The following is a 20,637-nucleotide window of genomic DNA, read 5'->3' as shown; positions in this document are numbered from 1 at the left end:
CGTCCATTCATTCCTTTAGTATAGCAGGGAGGAAACAGAAGAGTAGATGGTATCTACTCTTCTGTTTCCTCTCTGCTGTGCCGTATTCTCGACTCTTCTACATTTACATAATTGTACATTGACTTGTCTATCTACTCTTCCTCTTCGTCCCTGCTTTACCGTATACTCATCAGCTCTGCTACATTTCAGATCTACATCTACATCTCAGATATAGCAGAGCTGAGTATATGATGAAGCAGGGATGAAGCAGAAGAGTCGATAGACAAGTCCACTTACCTGCACAGATCCATTGCCTCTCCCCGTCTGTTCTCTTCTTGCCTCTTCTCAGTCTGTGCGCGCCCCTATCTCCCAGGTTAGTGCTACAGACCTAGGAAGAAGGTGGGGCTTGTGGCTTAGGAGAGTGTGAGTGGGTATTGTACCCACCCACACTCTCCTAAGCCATAACAAGCCCCGCCTACTCCCAGCATCAGTAACAATAGCCTGGGAGGCGGGAACACATACAGTGCTCTGCAGACATGTGCAGTAGAAAGGAGAGGAGCAAGAGTAGCGTGGATCGGCAGCGCTTCTGTGCAGGTAAGAGGACAGCAGGGGGGACTTAAGTAGCCGGGGAATTTTTTAATCACTACACAGCGTGGAGTCTAAAAATTAAAGCGTTCAATTTTTGGATTTCACACTGTTAAGTGAATAGGATTGTTTTAAAATCCGATCTCTGATTATTTAAAAAATCCCATTGACTTGCATTAGGATCGGAATTGGGATCGGTATCGGGTTTGAATGGAAAATGTTTGAAAATCGGATTTTTAAAACGATCCTGAAATCTCAAGATCAGCTCAACCCTTTTGGCCGCACTAAATATTGATTTGATTTATCGTCATTTTCTATTTTTGAAAGCCTACTTTGCATCATTTTATCAACCTTTGCACAGTACTATAGGGTTGTGTTTATTCTTTTTTCAAGATGAAAATTTTGTTTCATTTATTTATTATATACTTTAACAATGAAACATATCCTTTCCTCTTCAAGATGCAAAATAAGGTAATCTTACAGAAGAAAAAATCAATATGTTATCAGCCTAGACAATGTCAGATTACAGCTGGGATAGAATACTAGTTATAGTTCAAAAACTTAAAGAGCGGTAATTTATCACTATGTTAAAAAAAATTGTATAGGATTTAATAAGCTATGTATATAGGTCCAAAGTTAAAAAAGAACTAACTGGCTGATTTCATAATATCCCATAATAATAATATGCTGATTAAGAAACAGACCCCGTACCACTAGTACCTCTGATTTTTATAATATATCCCATAAGGGTCAAACAAGTTAAAATCAATGTTTCATTTATTAAAGTATTCAGTATTTTATGTTTAAGTATAGATAATATGTTATTTTAGATCTATATATCTAGAATATTTCTATGTATCTGTCTTTGTGTCAATTGTTCTATAACATCTAGCTGCAGAACATACTAAAGCAATAAGCTATATCAGTAATATGTGGCCAAAAAATCCACCAAAGGCATAATAAGGTATAAACTTATTGCTGGTCTGTGAAAATCCTTGAGTTATTTGCTCTAACATTATTGCAGAGAAATCACATTGCATTGAATTCAATTTGGTCACATTTCTCTCCAATGTAATTTTAAGCCTTTTCAGGTGTAGGATTTTTCATTCCTTCATACCTCTGTGGTATAGGCACGCTGCTCAATTTCTCATTCAATGATAGCAGCCATGCTAAAAGGATTTAAACAGTTACTATTACAATATGTAAGGGAATAACTCAAAAAAGTCTATTTTCATTTACCTAGGAATAAATATGGGTGATTTCTCATGCTAATGATGTGGTTTTCATAAAAAGCATTTTATTAATAAACCTTAGAGTACGTTCACACTACTATTATTATAATCCATTGCTGTCATCGCTCATAGAATAAGAGAAACAGAAATTAATGGTAGTAGTCTGTTTCTATTCACAATAATGTAAAAAACATGATGAACATAATGGCTGGAAAAACTTCTTCCATCAAAATCCTACGATGGATGATAGCCACAGAAATTTAATAACAATAATGTTTACCCACCCTAACACTGTAATTACTTCCTGATTTCTGCAGTAACATTACAGCAGATGTTGAGTATGTAAATACAGCAGCTGCTCAAGAGTTGAGTGGCCACTACAGTCAGCGAGTCTCTGCTACATTATATATACAGCATATAGTGAAGACCCACCAGCAATTCCCACAATCTTTGCCCAAACTGATCAGAAGTATTAACCCCTTTAATGACTCTGTCAAAGCTCACTGAGGTGTCATTTTGGGGTGGATCGCCGACCCTGGGAATGAGATCTGGGAACACCAATTCAATTGGGAGCTCAATAACAACTCCAAGGCTTGTCTGAAATAAACTTCTATTACAGGCAGCAGTGCATTAGCATTTCAGTGTATTAAACTAGTGATAAAACCCCCTGGCATTTGAAAAAAATACAAAATTGGAGATCTACAAACTTATTAAAATATTTTTTTGCTGTAAGAGGAAATTTAAAAAGAAAAAACAAAGCAGAATTGCCATTTGATTGCAGTTTTGCCCCTGATAAAAAATGTAATAAAAAGTAATTGAAACCTCCGACATTCCCGATTCCAATGGAATAAATAAAAAGTGCATTTGACCCCATAAAAAAGATGCCTTATGCAGTTCCACAAATGGAAATAAAAAAAAAAAAAAAAATGAAGTAAGATTGTCAGAATATGGCAACTACAATCATTTTTTTGCAAAGTTTTGGATAAAACGTAAAAAAAAAAGAAGTATCCCCAGAGTCTTACTGACCCATTGAATATAGGTGACCTGTCACTTTGGCTGCATAGTGAACGCCAAAAGCACAAAGCTTGTAAGTTGCATAAACACAGTTTTTTTCCCATTTCCACCTCATTCTGATTTTTTTTTTTTCATTTTTCCCAGTACATCATATAGAATATTAAATGGTACCATTACAAAGTTCAATTTGCCCTACAAAAACTAAGCCCTCACAGATCTGTGAACTGAAAAAAAAATATGGCTGTTTGTAAGCAGGGAGTCAAAATCAAAAAATGGAAAGGATTTAAAGTAACACTAAATATGACAGGAGAAGCAAACATTGGGTGGCACTACTACTACGTTTTTACTTTGTTGTCTCTACACTCATATGACAGCCGTATCTCCCTCCTAAATGTGAACTCAACAATGGGAGGTGCAGCAGCAGGCAGAATGATCCAGTTGACTCCAAAAATATGTCTATTTACAATGTTACAATGTAGCCGTACATACTGTTGCCTGGATATATTATTGGATACAAATCATACCAGCTCCCATTGCTGTGCACACAATCTTATTGGACATTGTGTACACAGTGATCCGGAAGGCAGGGACAGTAATAAACTAACCCTGCCATCTCTATGGGGGTTTAGCTGTTGTAACAGTTGAGTCTGCACTTCTGTAGCTACACGATTCTTTGCAGGTACTAAAAACTACAAGGACTTACAGGTATATCCTTGCAAGATTAAGAGTGGAACGGTGGTCCAGAAGCAATTAAATAAATTAAATTCAATATTGTGACATAACAATATAACCTTTGAAATTCTGCAATGCACAGCATAACCACTGGGTAGCCAGACATAGAAACATATCATCAGGCTGCACATCTCATTACAAACATATCTCAACATGCCCAGCCAAGAAAAACATAAAGGAAAAACACCTTTGTATGGAATGTGACGAGTAAAGCCATAATTGAGCAGCAGCATATATGTGTATGATGTATTGCACAGAAGGTTTAGGCAGCTGTGGGAAAAATGCTGAAAAGTAAGAATGCTTTCAAAAACAGAAGGATTTGAGCAAATCTACATCCACTATGGGTAGTTTTTAACATGTTTAGATCAACCTCACTCCTGAGCACTATATGCAAGTGTACCTGGACCCTTGTTTTTTTATGCTCTGGGGTCTGAACAGATAGAGACATACTGTAGATAAAGAACTATACTAACCTGTCTCTGGTTCCACAGAAAAATATGGCTGCCCCTGAAGAATGCTGTAAATGACTTTAGCACTGTTTCCATAAGAAGGATCATCTGCATCAGCTGCAGTTACTTGGACTACAAAGGTACCTGTAGTTATAAAGAAAATATGTTATATGTCCTGATATGATCTGAAACAACAAATATTGAACACAAAAATAAAGATAATAACTAATTATTTATAATGTCTAATGGTAAGTATTTAATCTCAATCAATGTATCTCAGTCAATGTATGAGTGGCTGCTGGCATAGTGAAGCTTGATGGATTTCTTCACATTATTATCTTATATTAATATTTCTATTATCTAATATATTTCTCAGCATAGAACTGACTAAACAATTATTTTTATGATGACACATTCTTACTAATCTAAATGCTACTAATATTCCCTTAATTTTTTAAAATTTATTATTTCATTATTTATTTATATTTAAAGACATAGAAACAATCAACATTGGACCCCAAAAGGAATCTGCAAAACTGTGTTCATAACAAGTAACAACAATGGTTCATAGCACCTATGAATAGAAACAAGGAAATTAGTAAAGAATTGAACAGAAGGAAAGGAAATATTGATTAATTTTAGAGGGATGGGTGACAACCAAACCCCCAAGCATCCCCAACCCCCAGGAATCCCTCCTGAAAGAAACCATAGGACATATTTTTGTACTGGATGAACAGTTACACAGTTTTACACAAACTAAGTATTATTTGGTTATGTGCTATCATGGAATTATATTTTCCACTTATAACACAATGGAGACTGAAGTGCTAGAAATGGTTTTGTGCTATTCTTTGTTGAGACATGTTTCCACAAATTCCTCATCTTTAATCTCATCTCCAGGTCACTTTACTAAAATACCATTGTAGATTTAATCATTTTTGGTCAATATGACTAAATTAAAAAATGAAACAAAAAGTGACCTGAAATATAAGAAATAAAAACTCACTCGTACTTCAACATGATATCCTTTGCTCAATCTTTTCCTGTGATGCTGACCTTTGATCTACGGACCAAAAATATGATTACCTCAAAGTGAGTGCCCTTTCTTTTTTATTTAACCTTTCTATTTCTTTCTGTCTCCAGCTGATACGCTTGATGTTATACAGCTCAGTATTTGCAAGTGATTATTTTATTCTGTGATTCCACCATAAAATCATTATTAAAGTCTAATATAATCTTAAATAAAATATTTAAAAGGTCAAACATTTGCCTGCAGATGTATGCTTAACAATGAATTAGAGGTTTTGATGTTATCTCAACCTTGTCTCAACTATTTTTTTGCATGGAAACTTTAAGCTTTGTCCCTTTTTTCATCAAAATGTTAACAAATAAGATTATATAATAAAAGCAAAGTAATCTAGTAATCAGAATAACAACATGATCAGCTAAATAGTAATATAATATTAATATCGATGTAGACAATTTATGTATAATTTCAGCTGGATTTGGACAATTGTAAACTTGCTAAAACATGAGCTTATTAATATATAAGAAAATTTACTGTATGATGTATTTCTAACAGTATGAGGAATGTGTGTTAATAAAGAATGATACTTCAGTGTAGACATTTGGCAGAATTTTAGCATCTGTACTTAAAAACACTGAATAATTTTGATTAGGAAAATAAAATTTGCAGTACAAATAAATCATTTATCCTGGAACTTACAGGAATGATTGACATGGAGAGATGGAGATGTTTTCTTTATGATCTATTTGGTGGGGCTGTTTCTAGGGAATCATTCCTATCCTGCATCTTTTTATTCTTTCCCTTGCTTCCGTATTGAGATCTGTTCCTGCCTCTCACTGAGTAACTATGTATGGAGTACGGGCTGTGTAAAATATAGAGAATATGAGGCTAGGGATGGGTCACTTTCACAGTTATATCTAGGGTTTTATAAAATGTAGAAAATTGCCTTTGGTGTAATATAAAAGAGGACTGCTGTCTATATTATTTCAAGAGATATCACTGGTTGAAAACACAGTCAGGATTGCGACAATTATATATAGCATATAAATATCCTAATCCCGACTGTGATTTCAACTAGTGATATTTCTGAAAATCTGAAATATATATAACAAACATAGGAAGTTAGAGAATCTCCTCTTTCATATGAGACTAAAACCACATTTCTACCTTTTATACCGCCAGAGATATAATTATTGGAAGTAATCCTCTCCTATCCTCATTGTCTCTGCATTTTACACAACCCCATACTCCAAACCCATACTACATACACAATAACATTCAGTGAGAGGCAGGAACAGCTCTCAATACGTAAGCAAGGGAGAGAATGAAGAGATACAGGATTTCACAGAAATGAGACAAGATTTATTAATGAAGATATTAACACAAACACTGACAGAAAATCAAAAGTTGTGTGAAAGTTTAGTTAAAGTTTACATATTGTTCTCTATTAAAGGGGTTGGCCACTTTCAGAACAATATTGACAAACAAATGTACAATAAAAAGATTTTCCAATATACTTTCTGTATCAATTCCTCACTGTTTTCTAGATTTCGGTTTGCTGTCATTCATTCTGTTACTTCTAGAGGATAAAACTCCGACCATGGTCATGTGATTTACGGTCCATGGTCATGTGATGAGTACACAGGTGCACAGATGATTACCAGGCAGATGTCTGATTACTGTGCTGTGACTATAACGAGCGGCACCTGTGTGCTCATCACATGACCATGGACGTAAATCACATGACCATGGTCAGACTTTTATCCTCTAGAAGTAACAGAATGAATGACAGCAAATTGAAATATAGAAAACCATGAGGAATTGATACAGAAAGTATATCAGAAAATTGAATATCTTTTTATTGTACATTTGTTTGTCAATATTGGTCTGAAAGTGGCCAACCCCTTTAAGTAAAATTCTATGATCCCCTCCCCTGAGAGGGCTATTAACCCTCTATTATTGAAAAATTCAACCCAGATAAATCATCCTGATGGACATGATATATTGTCTAGAAATATTTATTACAATTCTATAAATATATGTTCTATAATTCTGACTTCAAGTTGAAGATGTACAGCCAATATATGACAAATTACATAAAATACATTCTATACAGTACACCACAAATGTAGTGTTGAAATTGATAAACTGTTTGATGGTGTGAACAGACTCATCAATTGGAAATACCAGACATAGTACAAACAGACTTTACTGGCAAGCCATCTAGACTTAGTAGAACAATGCAACACAATATAATTCCCAAAATTGGGGATCTGCAAAAGGAATACCTGCAGTCAGTCTGCAGAATCCTCCACAAGTACTCATCTTGTGAAAGCATAGGTAAGCATTTATTAATAATTGATCATATTTGTGTGAACTAAAACTTACTATAGGTAGTTACAAAGATAGGACATATACTGCTACTATATTTACAACCCTGTTTTGTTTTGTAACAAATCCCTACATTGCCAAGAACTAGTAAAGTATATATAGTAGTTCCTGTTAAACTCCAAGGTGGATACCTATGATCCTATAATATGGAATAAATACACTTAGACTCTTGAAGATAAGATGGTTCACAAGAACAATCTATTCTAGCCTTTTTCATCTCTCTCAAAATATCTCCTTTGATGGTATGTTGAGGATGGCAATTCTCAGTATGAAGAATGGCAATCCCTGCAGTGGGTCACAGGAATATAACCTTACTCTGACTTATAACTCTCAGCCAATGAATTTCTAGGTCAGCAAATTATTACCAGGAAATGAGATGGACTTTACCAGCAGAAAATGGACCAACCCAGTAGACAGGTAAATGACAGCGCTCACCCAAGCAGTTAAAGGAAATCTTCTTTATTGGAAATGGTAAGCACAATACATTTTGGACATAAACTTGTCCTTTTTCAAGTGCACAATCACTGGCCTAATTGGCTCATCCATTAGATGGACTTTGTCTTGTCCAGTTCTGCAGATTGTGTTGTAACAAATAGGCGATCAAACTGTCCACTACAAGTATGGAAAAAAATACTTTTATGAAAACAACTAAAAAGCCACATATAATCTCGTGTGGTCTGGTCGCTCATGTTCTATCCCATAATGTAGTAACACCAATGTTGCTACAGCTATCTGCATCACCATCATTCAGCCAGACATGTACATTTAAGGAAATCAGGCAGTATGTGCAGTATAGAAAAAAAGAGTCTTGAGGTCTGTAATCGTACATCAAAGAAATGCAATCCAATGAAATGTTAACGTTTTAAGTCCACGATAACAAACCATGGATCAACTCTGAGATTAAAGCCCTTCTCAAGCAGTAAAAAAGAATCTTTAGGTCTGGGGACAAAAATGGCCTGGGGGAGGTGCAAAAACAGACAACTGATCAGAGAGGGGAAAGCCAACTACAGGCGGAAGATGGAACTACAGATGGGGGAAGGTAGGGTCTCCAAGGATCCGGACATAAACAAAAGGATGATCCCCAGATAGAAGATGACAGGAAGTGGCTTAACGAGCTTAATCTACTCTTCAATAGATTTGACTCCAAACCAACTCTCCCTTCACCAGCATGTCAGTCAACCCACCTCCGCTCACACACCAAGACACAACCCCCACTGACTTGCAGTCAATTGCAACTGACTATCAGATCCTCAAGGAGTCTCAAGTGTGTAGGGAAATCAAGAGGATTAAAGAAGACAAGGCCGGAGGACCCGATGGTTTAAGCGCAAGAGTTCTTAAAGTGTGCAGAGACCAGCTGTGTGGTATTATTATGCACATGTACAATATGAGTCTAAAGCTGGGAATGGTACCTCAACTGTGGAAATCATCTTGTGTGGTACCAGTACCAAAGAAATCCAACCCGATGGGCTACAATGACTACCGACCTGTAGCACTGACATCCCACCTGATAAAGGTCCTAGAGAGACTGGTCCTGACACACCTATGCCCCCTAGTGAGCTCCGCTCTGGACCCGATCCAGTTTGCCTATTGGCCGGGCATTGGGGTAGATGACGCCACCAGCCACCTTCTTCACAGAGCTCTCTCTCACCTGGAGAAACCCGGGAACACTGTGAGAATAATGTTCTTTGATTTCTCCAGTGTGTTCAACACCATTCAGCCAGGGCTACTGAGGGAGAAGCTGAACATTGGTGGAATGGACCACCACCTGTCCAACTGGATCCTAGACTACCTGAAAAACCGCCCTCAGTATGTGAGAGCCCGGGACTGTGTGTCTGACACAATGATCTGTAGTACGGGGCACCACAAGGTACAGTCCTTGACCCATTTCTCTTCACACTGTACACTGCTGACTTTAGGCACAACTCATCCAGCTGTTACTTATAGAAGTACTCCAATGACTCTGCAATAGTAGGCCTTATCACTGATGGTGACGATAGGGAATACAGAGACTTAAACCGGGACTTTGTTGAATGGTGCCAGCAGAATCACCTCAGGATTAATGCTGAGAAGACCAAGGAGTTGGTGGTGGACTTCAGTAAACGGAGAAGTGCTCTGACCCCGGTGGAGATCCAAGGAACATGCATTGAGATAATCAGGACCTATAAGTATCTGGGTGTCTTCCTCAATAATAACCTAGACTGGGCTAAATCACTGGAGGCGCTGCACAGAAAGGGTCACAGCAGACTCTACCTACTCAGGAGGCTGACGGCCATCAGAGTCCAGGGGCCACTTCTTAGGGCCTTTTTCGACTCTGTGGTTGCTTCAGCCATCTTTTTCGGTGTGGCCTGCTGGGGGAGCAGTACCAGGGAAACCAGGGACAGAAATAGACTGACAGTGTACAGCATTCAGCCAATCAACGCTGGTTCTGCCGGAGGCTCGTCTGTGACGAGGCGGAGTCTAAGATCGGACCACATTGAAGACTGCTGTGGTCTGATCTTAGACTCCACCTCCTCACAGACAAGCCTCCGGCAAAACCAGCGTTGATTGGCTGAATGCTGTACACTGTATAGCATTTGGCCAATCAACGCTGGTCATTGCATTCCTATGAAAAAACGTTAGCTCCCGCATAACGCAAGCTGCCAGTTCTCCTGACTAGCAAAGACAAGCTTGCTGCAGAACCAGCGTTGATTGGCCGAATGCTATATTCGACCAATCAACACTGGTTCTGAATCAAATCTTTACTGCGAATAGCGAGTAGTATTCAATCAAGTACAAGTATTTAGAATACCATAGTATTCTATCGAATACCTACTCGATCAAATACTACTTGCTCATCTCTAATCAGCACCAAGCTCAAAATACCTCCATATGGGTTAAATGCCCAAAATGTAATTCTTTCTGGGACCAAACAAAGAATATGATATGCATGATGTACAAACCAGATTTTAACGTCTCTTCCAAACTAGTTCTTCCACAGCTAGTTTCTTCCGTAAGAAACATGATTTTGCCACGTGGATCATTATCACAGTGAAAATGGTGATTGCAAAACCCTTATGTAATTGAGCAGTGGACTGCAAAGTGTAGGGTTAAGGAAATATTTCCCAGAGAAATTAACTTCCGGACCAGATATCTGGCAACCTGGGACATGTGGATCCAGTACAGGTGCCTAAGAGACCTTTTGTCCCCCTAGTCATTATACTACTTGGATTTGTGATAATTGGTACTCTTTCTTCATAGAGATTACTGACTTTGTCAGTGCTTAAACATGCTGAATCTTCTCCCACCCCCTCCTGCTCCTGTTCCCTCCTCTTCCCTTACAGCTTTAAGTCCCCTTGGTTTGGAAGATTAGAAATTTCCTTCCCTGTATATTCAGATTTTTAAATTACAGCCACCTATATTGCATTTAATAGGGGGCAACCAAAAACTTTGACCTCACCCTAGAGCAGAGGTTGTAAGTGCCAAGAATGGCATGAGAGCTATATTTGCCTGGCAGATTATGTCAGGATGAAGCACCAGGAGATAACTCCAGCAAGGTTGAACTGGGTAGTCGCACATAGTTACATACATAGTTACATAGTAGATGAGGTTGGATCAAATCCAATCTATAACCCTACAATCCCTACAGTGTTGATCCAAGGGAAGGCAAAAAACCCCATGAGGCTCATGCCAATTTCCCTATTTCAGGGGAAAAAATTCCTTCCCAACTCCAAATCTGGCAGACAGTGTAAAAACCCTGGATCAAAGTGTCCTTAAAATCTAGAGTCCATAACCTGTTATATGTTTCTCCTCAAGAAAGGCATCCAGGCCCTCTTTGAATTTGTTTAATGAATCCACCATCACCACTTCCTGGGACAGCGAGTTCCAGAGCCTCGCTGATCTTACTGTGAAGAATCCCCTTCTGGTGAAGCCTTCTCTCCTCCAGATGTAGAGGATGTCCTCTTGTCACTGTCACTGGCCTAGGAGTAAAAATATCCTTATAACCTTAGAAATTTCTTTGTATTGTCCCTTCATGTATTTGTACATTGTTATTAGATCTCCCCGTAGATGTCTTTTCTCTAAACTGAATAACCCTAAGTTTGATCATCTATTGTTGTACTCCAGTCCACCCATTCCCCTAATCGTTTTGGTTTCCTGTCTTTGCACTTTTTCAAATTCACTTATGTCTTTCTTGTATATCGGGGACCAAATACTCAATACACAATATTCTAAGTGTGGACGTACCAGTGATTTGTATAGAGGCATAACTATGTCCTTGTCATGAGAATCTAGACCTCTTTTGATGCATCCCATAATTTTATTTGCCTTGGCAGCAGCTGCCTGACACTGGTCTCTAAAGGTAAGCTTGCTGTCTACCAAAATTCCTAATTCTTTTTCATTGGCAGTCTTACCCAGTAATTTACTATTAAGTACATAGTCATACATTTTATTACGTCGACCAAAGTGCATTACTTTACATTTGTCAACATTAAACCTCATTTGCCAAGTCTCCACCCATGCTTCCAGTTTCTTTAGATCCCCTTGTAATATTCTACTATCCTCCTCATTATTAATTACCCTACAAAGTTTAGTATCATCTGCAAATATGGACACCCGCTTTGTAAACCCTCTACCAGGTCATTAAATAGACACAGATAAGATAGCTAGCATATCACAGTGCGATAGCTTATGTTTATGTGAAGATTCTCAAGATGTTATACGTTATATTCTCAAGATGTTATATCTGTACGTTTACATTGAGGGATAGTTGATTAGACTATATCAAACATTGAAGATTTCATTAGCAAAATGGAGACTAGAAGGATAATGATGGATACCTAGGTGCATAATTCAATATTTGGTTTATAAATTTATAAAGTAATATGTGCATGCTCAATAGAGGAAGACAACATTTTGATGAATGAGAGAAATTGAAAGCTACACATTGAAAAATATATGAAAAAGTGGGATCAATAGAAAATATGATAGGACTGGGAATGCAAGTTCTGGGATTTCATCATCTGTTACAGGGTTGAACACAAAGACCACACAATAGGAAGCATGTAAGGATTGAGAAATGGCTCCTAGTAGTTGCTTAGAATCTGATGGAAGTTGGTAATTTATCTGTAAATGATGAGGCAAGGTCATGAGCACTGAGATCAGTAATAGGTATCTGTACTTTGGACTGAGAAGGAAGGTGAAATTGTCAAAGAGATAGGATTGCTGGAAAGTTAGGAGATGAGAAAAGTAAAGGCAGTTAGTCTGTCAAAGCAAACACTAAACTGAATTGTTTTACTTTTGATGGATTACAATGCTTGTCGTTTTTTTTCCATTGCCGCATGTAAACTTTGTTAACAGCTTTGAGAACAGCTTATTTGGCAGAAATAAATTGTTATATTACAGATTTTTTTTATAAACTTTTTACTCATTGCATATGATATAATCATTTCTGAGTGTATCTATTTTAAAAAAAGGAAGAAAATGGAAATGGTTAAAAAGTACATTTATTCTTCCATTTAAATATCATTTCATAAAAATCGCTATTATAGGTCTGCTAACCTGTTATGTTAGAATTCAATGAACAAATATCAGAAAATAGCAGGATGAAAAATAGCTGTTTAACTCTTATACAGAGCTGAGAGAGAGGTCCAGACACCCAAACGCCTTTACCAGCGCCAGCCAGCACCAATGTCATAGGGACTTTGTTGTATTTGGGGTTCAAGTTATCACCATCAGAAGCTATACTAGAAATAAACATTCCCCTAACTGAATCTAAAACAACTAACTTACAGGACAGTTCTGAAACAGGAGAATATATGTCCAGGTAAATGGTTGATACCAGGAGGTCAAATCAAAAGCAAAATCAGAACACAAAATGGATATCCAATATAAAGTTAAGGTTCAGTTCTGAGAGGTCTTGTGGAAGAAGAGACAGGAAAAAAATGAATATCCAGAAACAAGCCAAGACCAGGATTTTTTAGACAATTGAGGAGATACCTGGTTGCCTACGTGACTCTCCCAAGAACCACCTAGGAGCTGAATTCTTTCTGAAATTGTATGCTTAGTACAGTTATTAATCCTGTAATTGCCATCCCCTTCCTTAGTTCCTTTTATCTCTGATAGGTTCTGCTGTCAGTAGACAACATAGTGAATCCTAGTTGCATAGGTTCTATATGTGAATCAGGACTGGACTCAAGTAGAAGCAAAGGAGTCACGGTCTCATCCAAAGATGGAGGTTGCAGGTAATTTCCCGCCCAGTCTTTCATAGTGTCAGATAGGGCTTGACAGAACTGGCAACAGAGAACTGAATTATTCCACTGAGAGTGAAATGATAACCTACAGAACTCAGAACAATAATCTTTTACTAGAGGGCAATGTTCGCAAAGGGCAAACAATTTAGTTTGGATTACAACTGCAAAATGAGGTTCATCATAGAGTAAACTCAGTGTAGCAAAAAAAAAAAAAAAAATTCCAATGAAAACAATTCGTGAAAAGGCCCATGTTTGAGGGTCTACTTGCATAATAGAAATAATAATGAAAACCCACAAATGGGCATCTCCAGAAGGGTAAGGTTGGAGACAAAATTAGAATCTACAACATTCAGGAAAGATGGCAAAAGATTTTCAATCTCCAGAAAACCTGTCAGATTTATTTTGGATTTCAAAGGGGACAGTCAACGCTAATGGAATATGTGACAGAAACTTCTCCTGCTATTGAATCCTCTCTGCTAGCTTGGTAATTCCTTTTATCTGGTCCACAAGTGTCTGAGTTTGTTCCATACTGATAAATGGCTATTATAGGTCTAAGAGTCTGTTATGTTAGAGTTCCAGGAAGAAATATTAGAAAATAGTAGGATCTAACAGGGAGCAAAAGAGCTAACTGCTTAAATCTTATACAGAAATGAATGAAAGGTCCAGACACCCAAACGCCTTCATCAGCGCCAGCGAGCAACAAGGACAGATGGACTTTGCAGTAAAACTACCTGCTTAAATCTTATACAGAGCTGTGATATACTTCCAGACACCCAAACATCTTCACAAGCACTATCCGCAAGGCCAGATGGACTTTTCAGTAGAAGTACTTGCTTAAATCTTATACAGATCTGAGAGATAGGCCCAAACACCCAAGCATCTGCACAAACACTATCCGCAAGGCCAGTTGGACTTTGGGGTCTGAATTGTTACCACCAGAAACCATACAAAAAATGAATGTTTCACAAACTGCAAATAATACTTTCTTCTATATGTGCTCTACTTCTTGTTAGCCTGCAAAATGTGCATTAGCAAGAAGTCATATGGAGACAGACAGGGAATATAAATGCAACAACAGACTACATCATGTTTGCTTTTAAATTGTTACCATGGAAATGTATATGTCTGATAGGAATTTTAAACAGAAAAATTTGGGGATTTTTATTCATTTAAAAAGCTCATTTCATTTTAAATTCATATGTATTGGCACCATAAAAAAAGAAATAGGAAATGTTGTCCAAGCCTTTAAACCTTACCTGGTTGAAAGTCGAACTCACTTCTTGACATTCATTTATCTAAACTGCAGACTAAAACTAATTATCAGCTTTAATGAGTTTGAAGGTTCAACTGGCTGAAATTCAAAAAATTACCAACAGCAATTGGAACGTGGGTCTAAAATGTCACTCTTACAAGACTATTTTAAAAAGGGATAGATATTTGTACTTATACCACTCAAGGCAAAATCAATATTCATGAAACCTGAGGGTCACTTTTACCCAATATCTAAAAAAGTGAATTAGGCTTCAGAGATGGAATGTGTGACATATGGATAAAATTGGCCTAAACTTTCTGTTAAAGGGTTTCAAAACAGCAGCAGATCCAAACACACCACTCATACAGTATTAATAAATCTCTCCCAATAGGCAAATGTTAACTCTCCACCATACGTTTAATGGGACTCATTTGATCCCAAGTTTTTCCCTCCGCACTCAAATAATGCATCTTCCAAGTCATCCATAAATCAGTGCTGCTAGTTTTATGCTTCATTAACATGGATGAGATTCTGTCTTCTGCCTGAAAAGCTAAAGGCCACATAATCTTTGTTGCCCTCACATATGTGAGAAGCATTCATCATTCTTACTATCATATAAAATTATCATTATTATTAGATTTCATTCCTATCACATTGTAGATTCAGAGATGTTGAACATTTTTGCTTTCATATCTTACCAATCTAAAAGCTACAAAACCTCTGCAACCTGTTCCAGGAAATTCAGACAATACCTACACACAGGGCACACATTCTGCTAAATTTCTGTCATGTAAATTTAGCAGTATGGGTTTTTTTTTATTTTTTTTTAACAGAAATTGGATTATATGGCAGCACTCTAAGAATTGGCAACAACATTTACTACGCATTTTCAACACATTTTACAGTTCATTCAAGGGCAGTGGCTTAGCGTAAATGGTGTAGCTTAAAGTACAATAAATGAGCTTAAACATGATCTTTCATCACCTCCAACCAGTCCACCTCATTACTTCAAAGTGATTTTCCACTGATTCTAGAACAATGGTAATTTTTCTCTAGCTCCCATGGTATCTGGGCAATCAATGTTGTTATTTTTGGTGACTGATATGCATCTGTAGTGTCAGAAGGGTGGTGTCAGACAGGGGCAGGCAAGGGGTGTGATCCTGAGCTCTGACACTAGCTGCCTCTGATTAGAGCTCTGAATCTTGCCCCCTACTGACACTGCCCTTCTGGCATTACAGAGCTTAAAGAGAACCTTTCACATCCTCGGGCACATACGGAGTAATACACCACTATAAAACCAACAGTCCACTGAATTTTGGCTTTCCCGTTCTGGGCACCTGCTGAAGAGCTATCAGTGCCATTACCATAGCTCTTCAGTGTCAGAAGGGAGTTTCTGACAGTCTATTAGGAATGTCCCTAACATCACTGAGCGGTGAGGAATGCCTCCACTACTCCTGATAGTATTCGTCCATAGACAAGTATGGTTTGGCATTCCACACCACTCAGCATCATCACTGGCCGGTAAGGTACGTCCCCTCTCACAGTACAGCGCAATAGATGCTACTGGGGGGATGGGGCGTTCCTTACAGACTGCCAGAAACGCCTTTCTGACACTAAAGAGCTACGGTAATGGCACCGATAGCTCTTCAGCAGGGGCACAGAACGGGAGCGCTAAAAATTGCTCTAAAGTAAGCCAATGCAGAGTTAGACAAAAGTGTCTAAGAAATCACCAAATGTACAATCCAGTATGAAAGTATGAACTCTGTTATAAATTAGGACCTTCTGGTCTATTTCTATGTTAATTAAAATTCATTCTAATTCCCGGTTTCCATTTTAGACACCACTATTAAATCTTCCTCTGTATTCCAACATTTTAAAGTGATCAAATTGAGTCTTAAAATCCAATAATGAAGCCTTCAAATATAAAACTTTGTGCACCCAAGATCTATCTGTATTTAGATTACTGGAAAATAACAGAGTAGATTGATTTAGGTAGTGAAATGTCATTTTGATTCCTGTACCATCTTAACATTGATTGCCAAAACTAAGTAACCACTTCTTCATGTGTAGCTGCAAAGAAATATACTCAATAATGTTTTAAAGATATCGAACTTCATTACTTTCATATTTAACTCAGACTCAGGATTTAGAAACCTGTATAAAATTACTGTTCAAAAACATAAGTTATGAGGCAATAAACTGGTGTATTTTTATCTGTGATTCTTGGAGAAAATATCAATTTTATTTACTTTCATGGACCTTGGTTAAATATGATTTATTTTCATTCTTAAGCAAAAGTTTTGTGATTTAAGAATGCAGCAGCCACAGATATTCAGGATGCAAGCTGAGAGACAAATATGTTTCTTACCAACATCAGACATTTCAGGGACACTGGCAGTATAAATGTGTTCTAGAAAAGTGGGCTCATTATCATTAATGTCATGTATCTTTATGACAAACTGAGACTCGGGTTCCACAACTTCCCCTGTCTTTTCATTCACTGCTTTGGCACTCAAGGTGTAAAAGGCTTTTTCTTCTCTGTCAATTCGTCGTGTGGCATGAATGTCACCTGTGTTCTCATCAATGATAAAAAGCGTCCCAGCTCCTTCTCCTGTGAGGACATATTTCAGATTTCCCGATTTATCTTGATCTGAATGGAGCTAAAGGAAAAAAAAAAAAAGAAAAAGATGATAATATGAATGAATGCACGAGTATATATGTGAGGACATTAGCTAAGGCACATATATCTTAGATAACCATCGTAACTACCACCATAATATAATACATGCTGGGATCTCTTTCCCAGATATCAGATTTAAAGCAGCGAAAAAAAAATCACTTTCTAAAGAATCCTATGAAGAGTTCATAAAAGACTCACAAAAATAGGGTATTTGTCCTTATTATTGATCAAAGAGGCTCAAAATATAAATAACTATCAATATATATTAACATTCCACTAATCAATGGCCTGCCCAAGCCAATACTGGCTCGTAACAAACTAGTCACACAAATAGTATTTACAGCATGTGGGTACCTAAAGAGTATTTTGCCCTATGTATGGTAATAATAGCAACCGGCAGATCACAGCAAACTTACAGAGTCTGCAGTAAAGAAGAAGTGTAGGTATGTCATGCCTATTAGGATCTACATATAATCCTCCATCAGCCATGCTGAAACTGCTAGTTGGTCATGTCCACAATGGTGTGAAGTATTTATAACACTATTCACACTGTGGGATATTGCCAATCAACTGAAGCAGCCACTAATTATCAATATTGGACAATCATGTACTGTTTCAAATTATGTTTTATTAAGGTTTTTAAACCATTGTATACATACATAGTCGGCACATTGCTGTTGCGGACAGTACGTAATTGTAACTCTAACAATTCTTACAGAGGCAGCACAAGACATTCAAATACTGTTCACACTATGAACATATCAGTTACATATGGGGATATTAAAAGGTGGATAAGCCAATACTATTAACCTGCTACATGTAATTACTATTAGCTACAATAATGTTAGTTATCACACTGCCCACACTGTATCAGCATCTAACCCAGAGAGGAGTGACAATCGCAGCATGGGGGTAATAACTTTCCATTATCTCACTGATACTGTCTAGTTACAACTGAATCTCTCCTATAATCATTACTGGTAATAGGCGTAATACAGTCATCATATTCCACTGACTGCTGGTAACTACTCAGTCTGTATAATGATATCCGCAGAAGCTGGAGTCAGTGCCAGAACCCTGCCTTTTGTATTCAAACAGTCCAAATTGCTATTTACTTTGATGCATATGTAGTTACACCATTATTAGTATATTTTCTTCCTACGCGTTTTCTTCCCATGCTAGTTCTCTGGCTAGACGTGTCCAGATCTCGGTCCTTTGATTTATTTATATCATTTGTTATAATTTGCAGCATGATGTGTGCTAAACTACCTGAACCCCAATGATCTTGAGAATATTGCTGCTCCTCTCATTTTTTATGGGGCTACCCTAGGTAGCTGAACTCAAGAATTTCCAATAGTCCGATAGAGAATAAATGCAGTTACAATGTGCATGTATTACTTCCCAATATTTTCAGGCAGGGATAATGAGATCAGAATAAGTGGGGACCCTAGTGGTCGGAGACCCTTAATCAGCAAGTCATTGCTTATTCTATGAATAGGTCATAACTTGCTATAGAAACAGTGGCATAATAATCCATGGGACGCTCTGGCGACCATTACTGGGCCCGGTGCAGAAAGGGGCCTCAATGTGGCCTAATTAGCAGGGGGTCTCGAACCGTGGAATCAAAGGCTGATTCAGCTGCTGATTTATGGCAAAATCAGACAGGACACTTATTTTTTTCAGCGTCCTGCTGTGATCTTGGTCTCCCATTGAAAATAATATGAGGCAGATTCTGGGTTGAATCTGCCATGAATTCCTATATGTGAATGTACCCTAAGGTAAATGCAGCTGAAGGTATGTTCAAGTGAAAGTGATATGTACAGTCCTATGAAAAAGTTTGGGCACCCCTATTAATCTTAATCATTTTTAGTTCTAAATATTTTGGTGTTTGCAACAGCCATTTCAGTTTGATATATCTAATAACTGATGGATACAGTAATATTTCAGGATTGAAATGAGGTTTATTGTACTAACAGAAAATGTGCAATATGCATTAAACCAAAATATGACCGGTGCAAAAGTCTGGGCACCTCAACAGAAAAGTGACATTAATATTTAGTAGATCCTCCTTTTGCAAAGATAACAGCCTCTAGTCACTTCCTGTAGTTTTTAATCAGTTCCTGGATCCTGGATGAAGGGATTTTGGATCACTCCTCTTTACAAAACAATTCAAGTTCAGTTCAGTTTGATGGTCGCTGAGTATGGACAGCCCGCTCTCAAATGATCTGAAAACAAAGATTGTTCAACATAGTTGTTCAGGGGAAGGATACAAAAAGTTGTCTCAGAGATTTAACTTGTCAGTTTCCATTGTGAGGAACATAGTAAGGAAATGGAAGACCACAGGGACAGTTCTTGTTAAGCCCAGAAGTGGCAAGCAAATAAAAATATCAGAAAGGCAGAGAAGAATGGTGAGAAGAGTCAAGGACAATCCACCGACCACCTACAAAGAGCTGCAGCATCATCTTGCTGCAGATGGTGTCACTGTGCATCGGTCAACAATACAGCGCACTTTGCACAAGGGGAAGCTGTATGGGAGAGTGATGCGAAAGAAGCCGTTTCTGCAAGCATGCCACAAACAGAGTCACCTGAGGTATGCAAAATCACATTTGGACAAGCCAGCTTCATTTTGGAAGAAGGTCCTGTGGACTGATGAAACAAAGATTGAGTTGTTTGGTCATACAAAAAGGCGTTATGCATGGCGTCCAAAAAAAACAGCATTCCAAGAAAAACACTTGCTACCCACTGTAAAATTTGGTGGAGGTTCCATCATGCTTTGGGGCTGTGTGGTCAATGCCGGCACCGGGAATCTTGTTAAAGTTGAGGGTCACATGGATTCCACTCAGTATCAGCAGATTCTTGAGAATAACGTTCAAGAATCAGTGACGAAGTTGAAGTTACGCCGGGGATGGATATTTCAGCAACACAATGATCCAAAACACCACTCCAAGTCGACTCAGGCATTCATGCAGAGGAACAATTACAATGTTCTGGAATGGCCATCCCAGTCCCCAGACCTGAATATCATTGAACATCTGTGGGATGATTTGGGCTGTCCATGCTCGGCGACCA

The 20,637-nt window shown here is 37.9% G+C and overlaps 1 protein-coding gene across 4 annotated transcripts in view; it reads right to left on the bottom strand.

Moving 5' to 3' along the window:
* Window positions 1-20,637, bottom strand: part of LOC142200509 (cadherin-10-like) — a 329,196-nt gene that overhangs the window by 92,837 nt on the left and 215,722 nt on the right. For all 4 annotated transcript variants that reach the window (XM_075270932.1, XM_075270929.1, XM_075270930.1 and 1 more), the window contains exons 3-4: window positions 17,257-17,548; window positions 4,016-4,135 (exon numbers count right to left, since the gene is read on the bottom strand). In XM_075270932.1, coding sequence (XP_075127033.1) covers window positions 4,016-4,135; window positions 17,257-17,548 — 412 coding nt within the window. The remainder of the gene's footprint in view (window positions 1-4,015; window positions 4,136-17,256; window positions 17,549-20,637) is intronic.

Source organism: Leptodactylus fuscus, chromosome 4 (genome assembly GCF_031893055.1).
Source record: "Leptodactylus fuscus isolate aLepFus1 chromosome 4, aLepFus1.hap2, whole genome shotgun sequence".
Taxonomy (NCBI): Eukaryota; Metazoa; Chordata; class Amphibia; order Anura; family Leptodactylidae; genus Leptodactylus; species Leptodactylus fuscus.
This window is presented reverse-complemented; position numbering and strand designations above follow the sequence as displayed.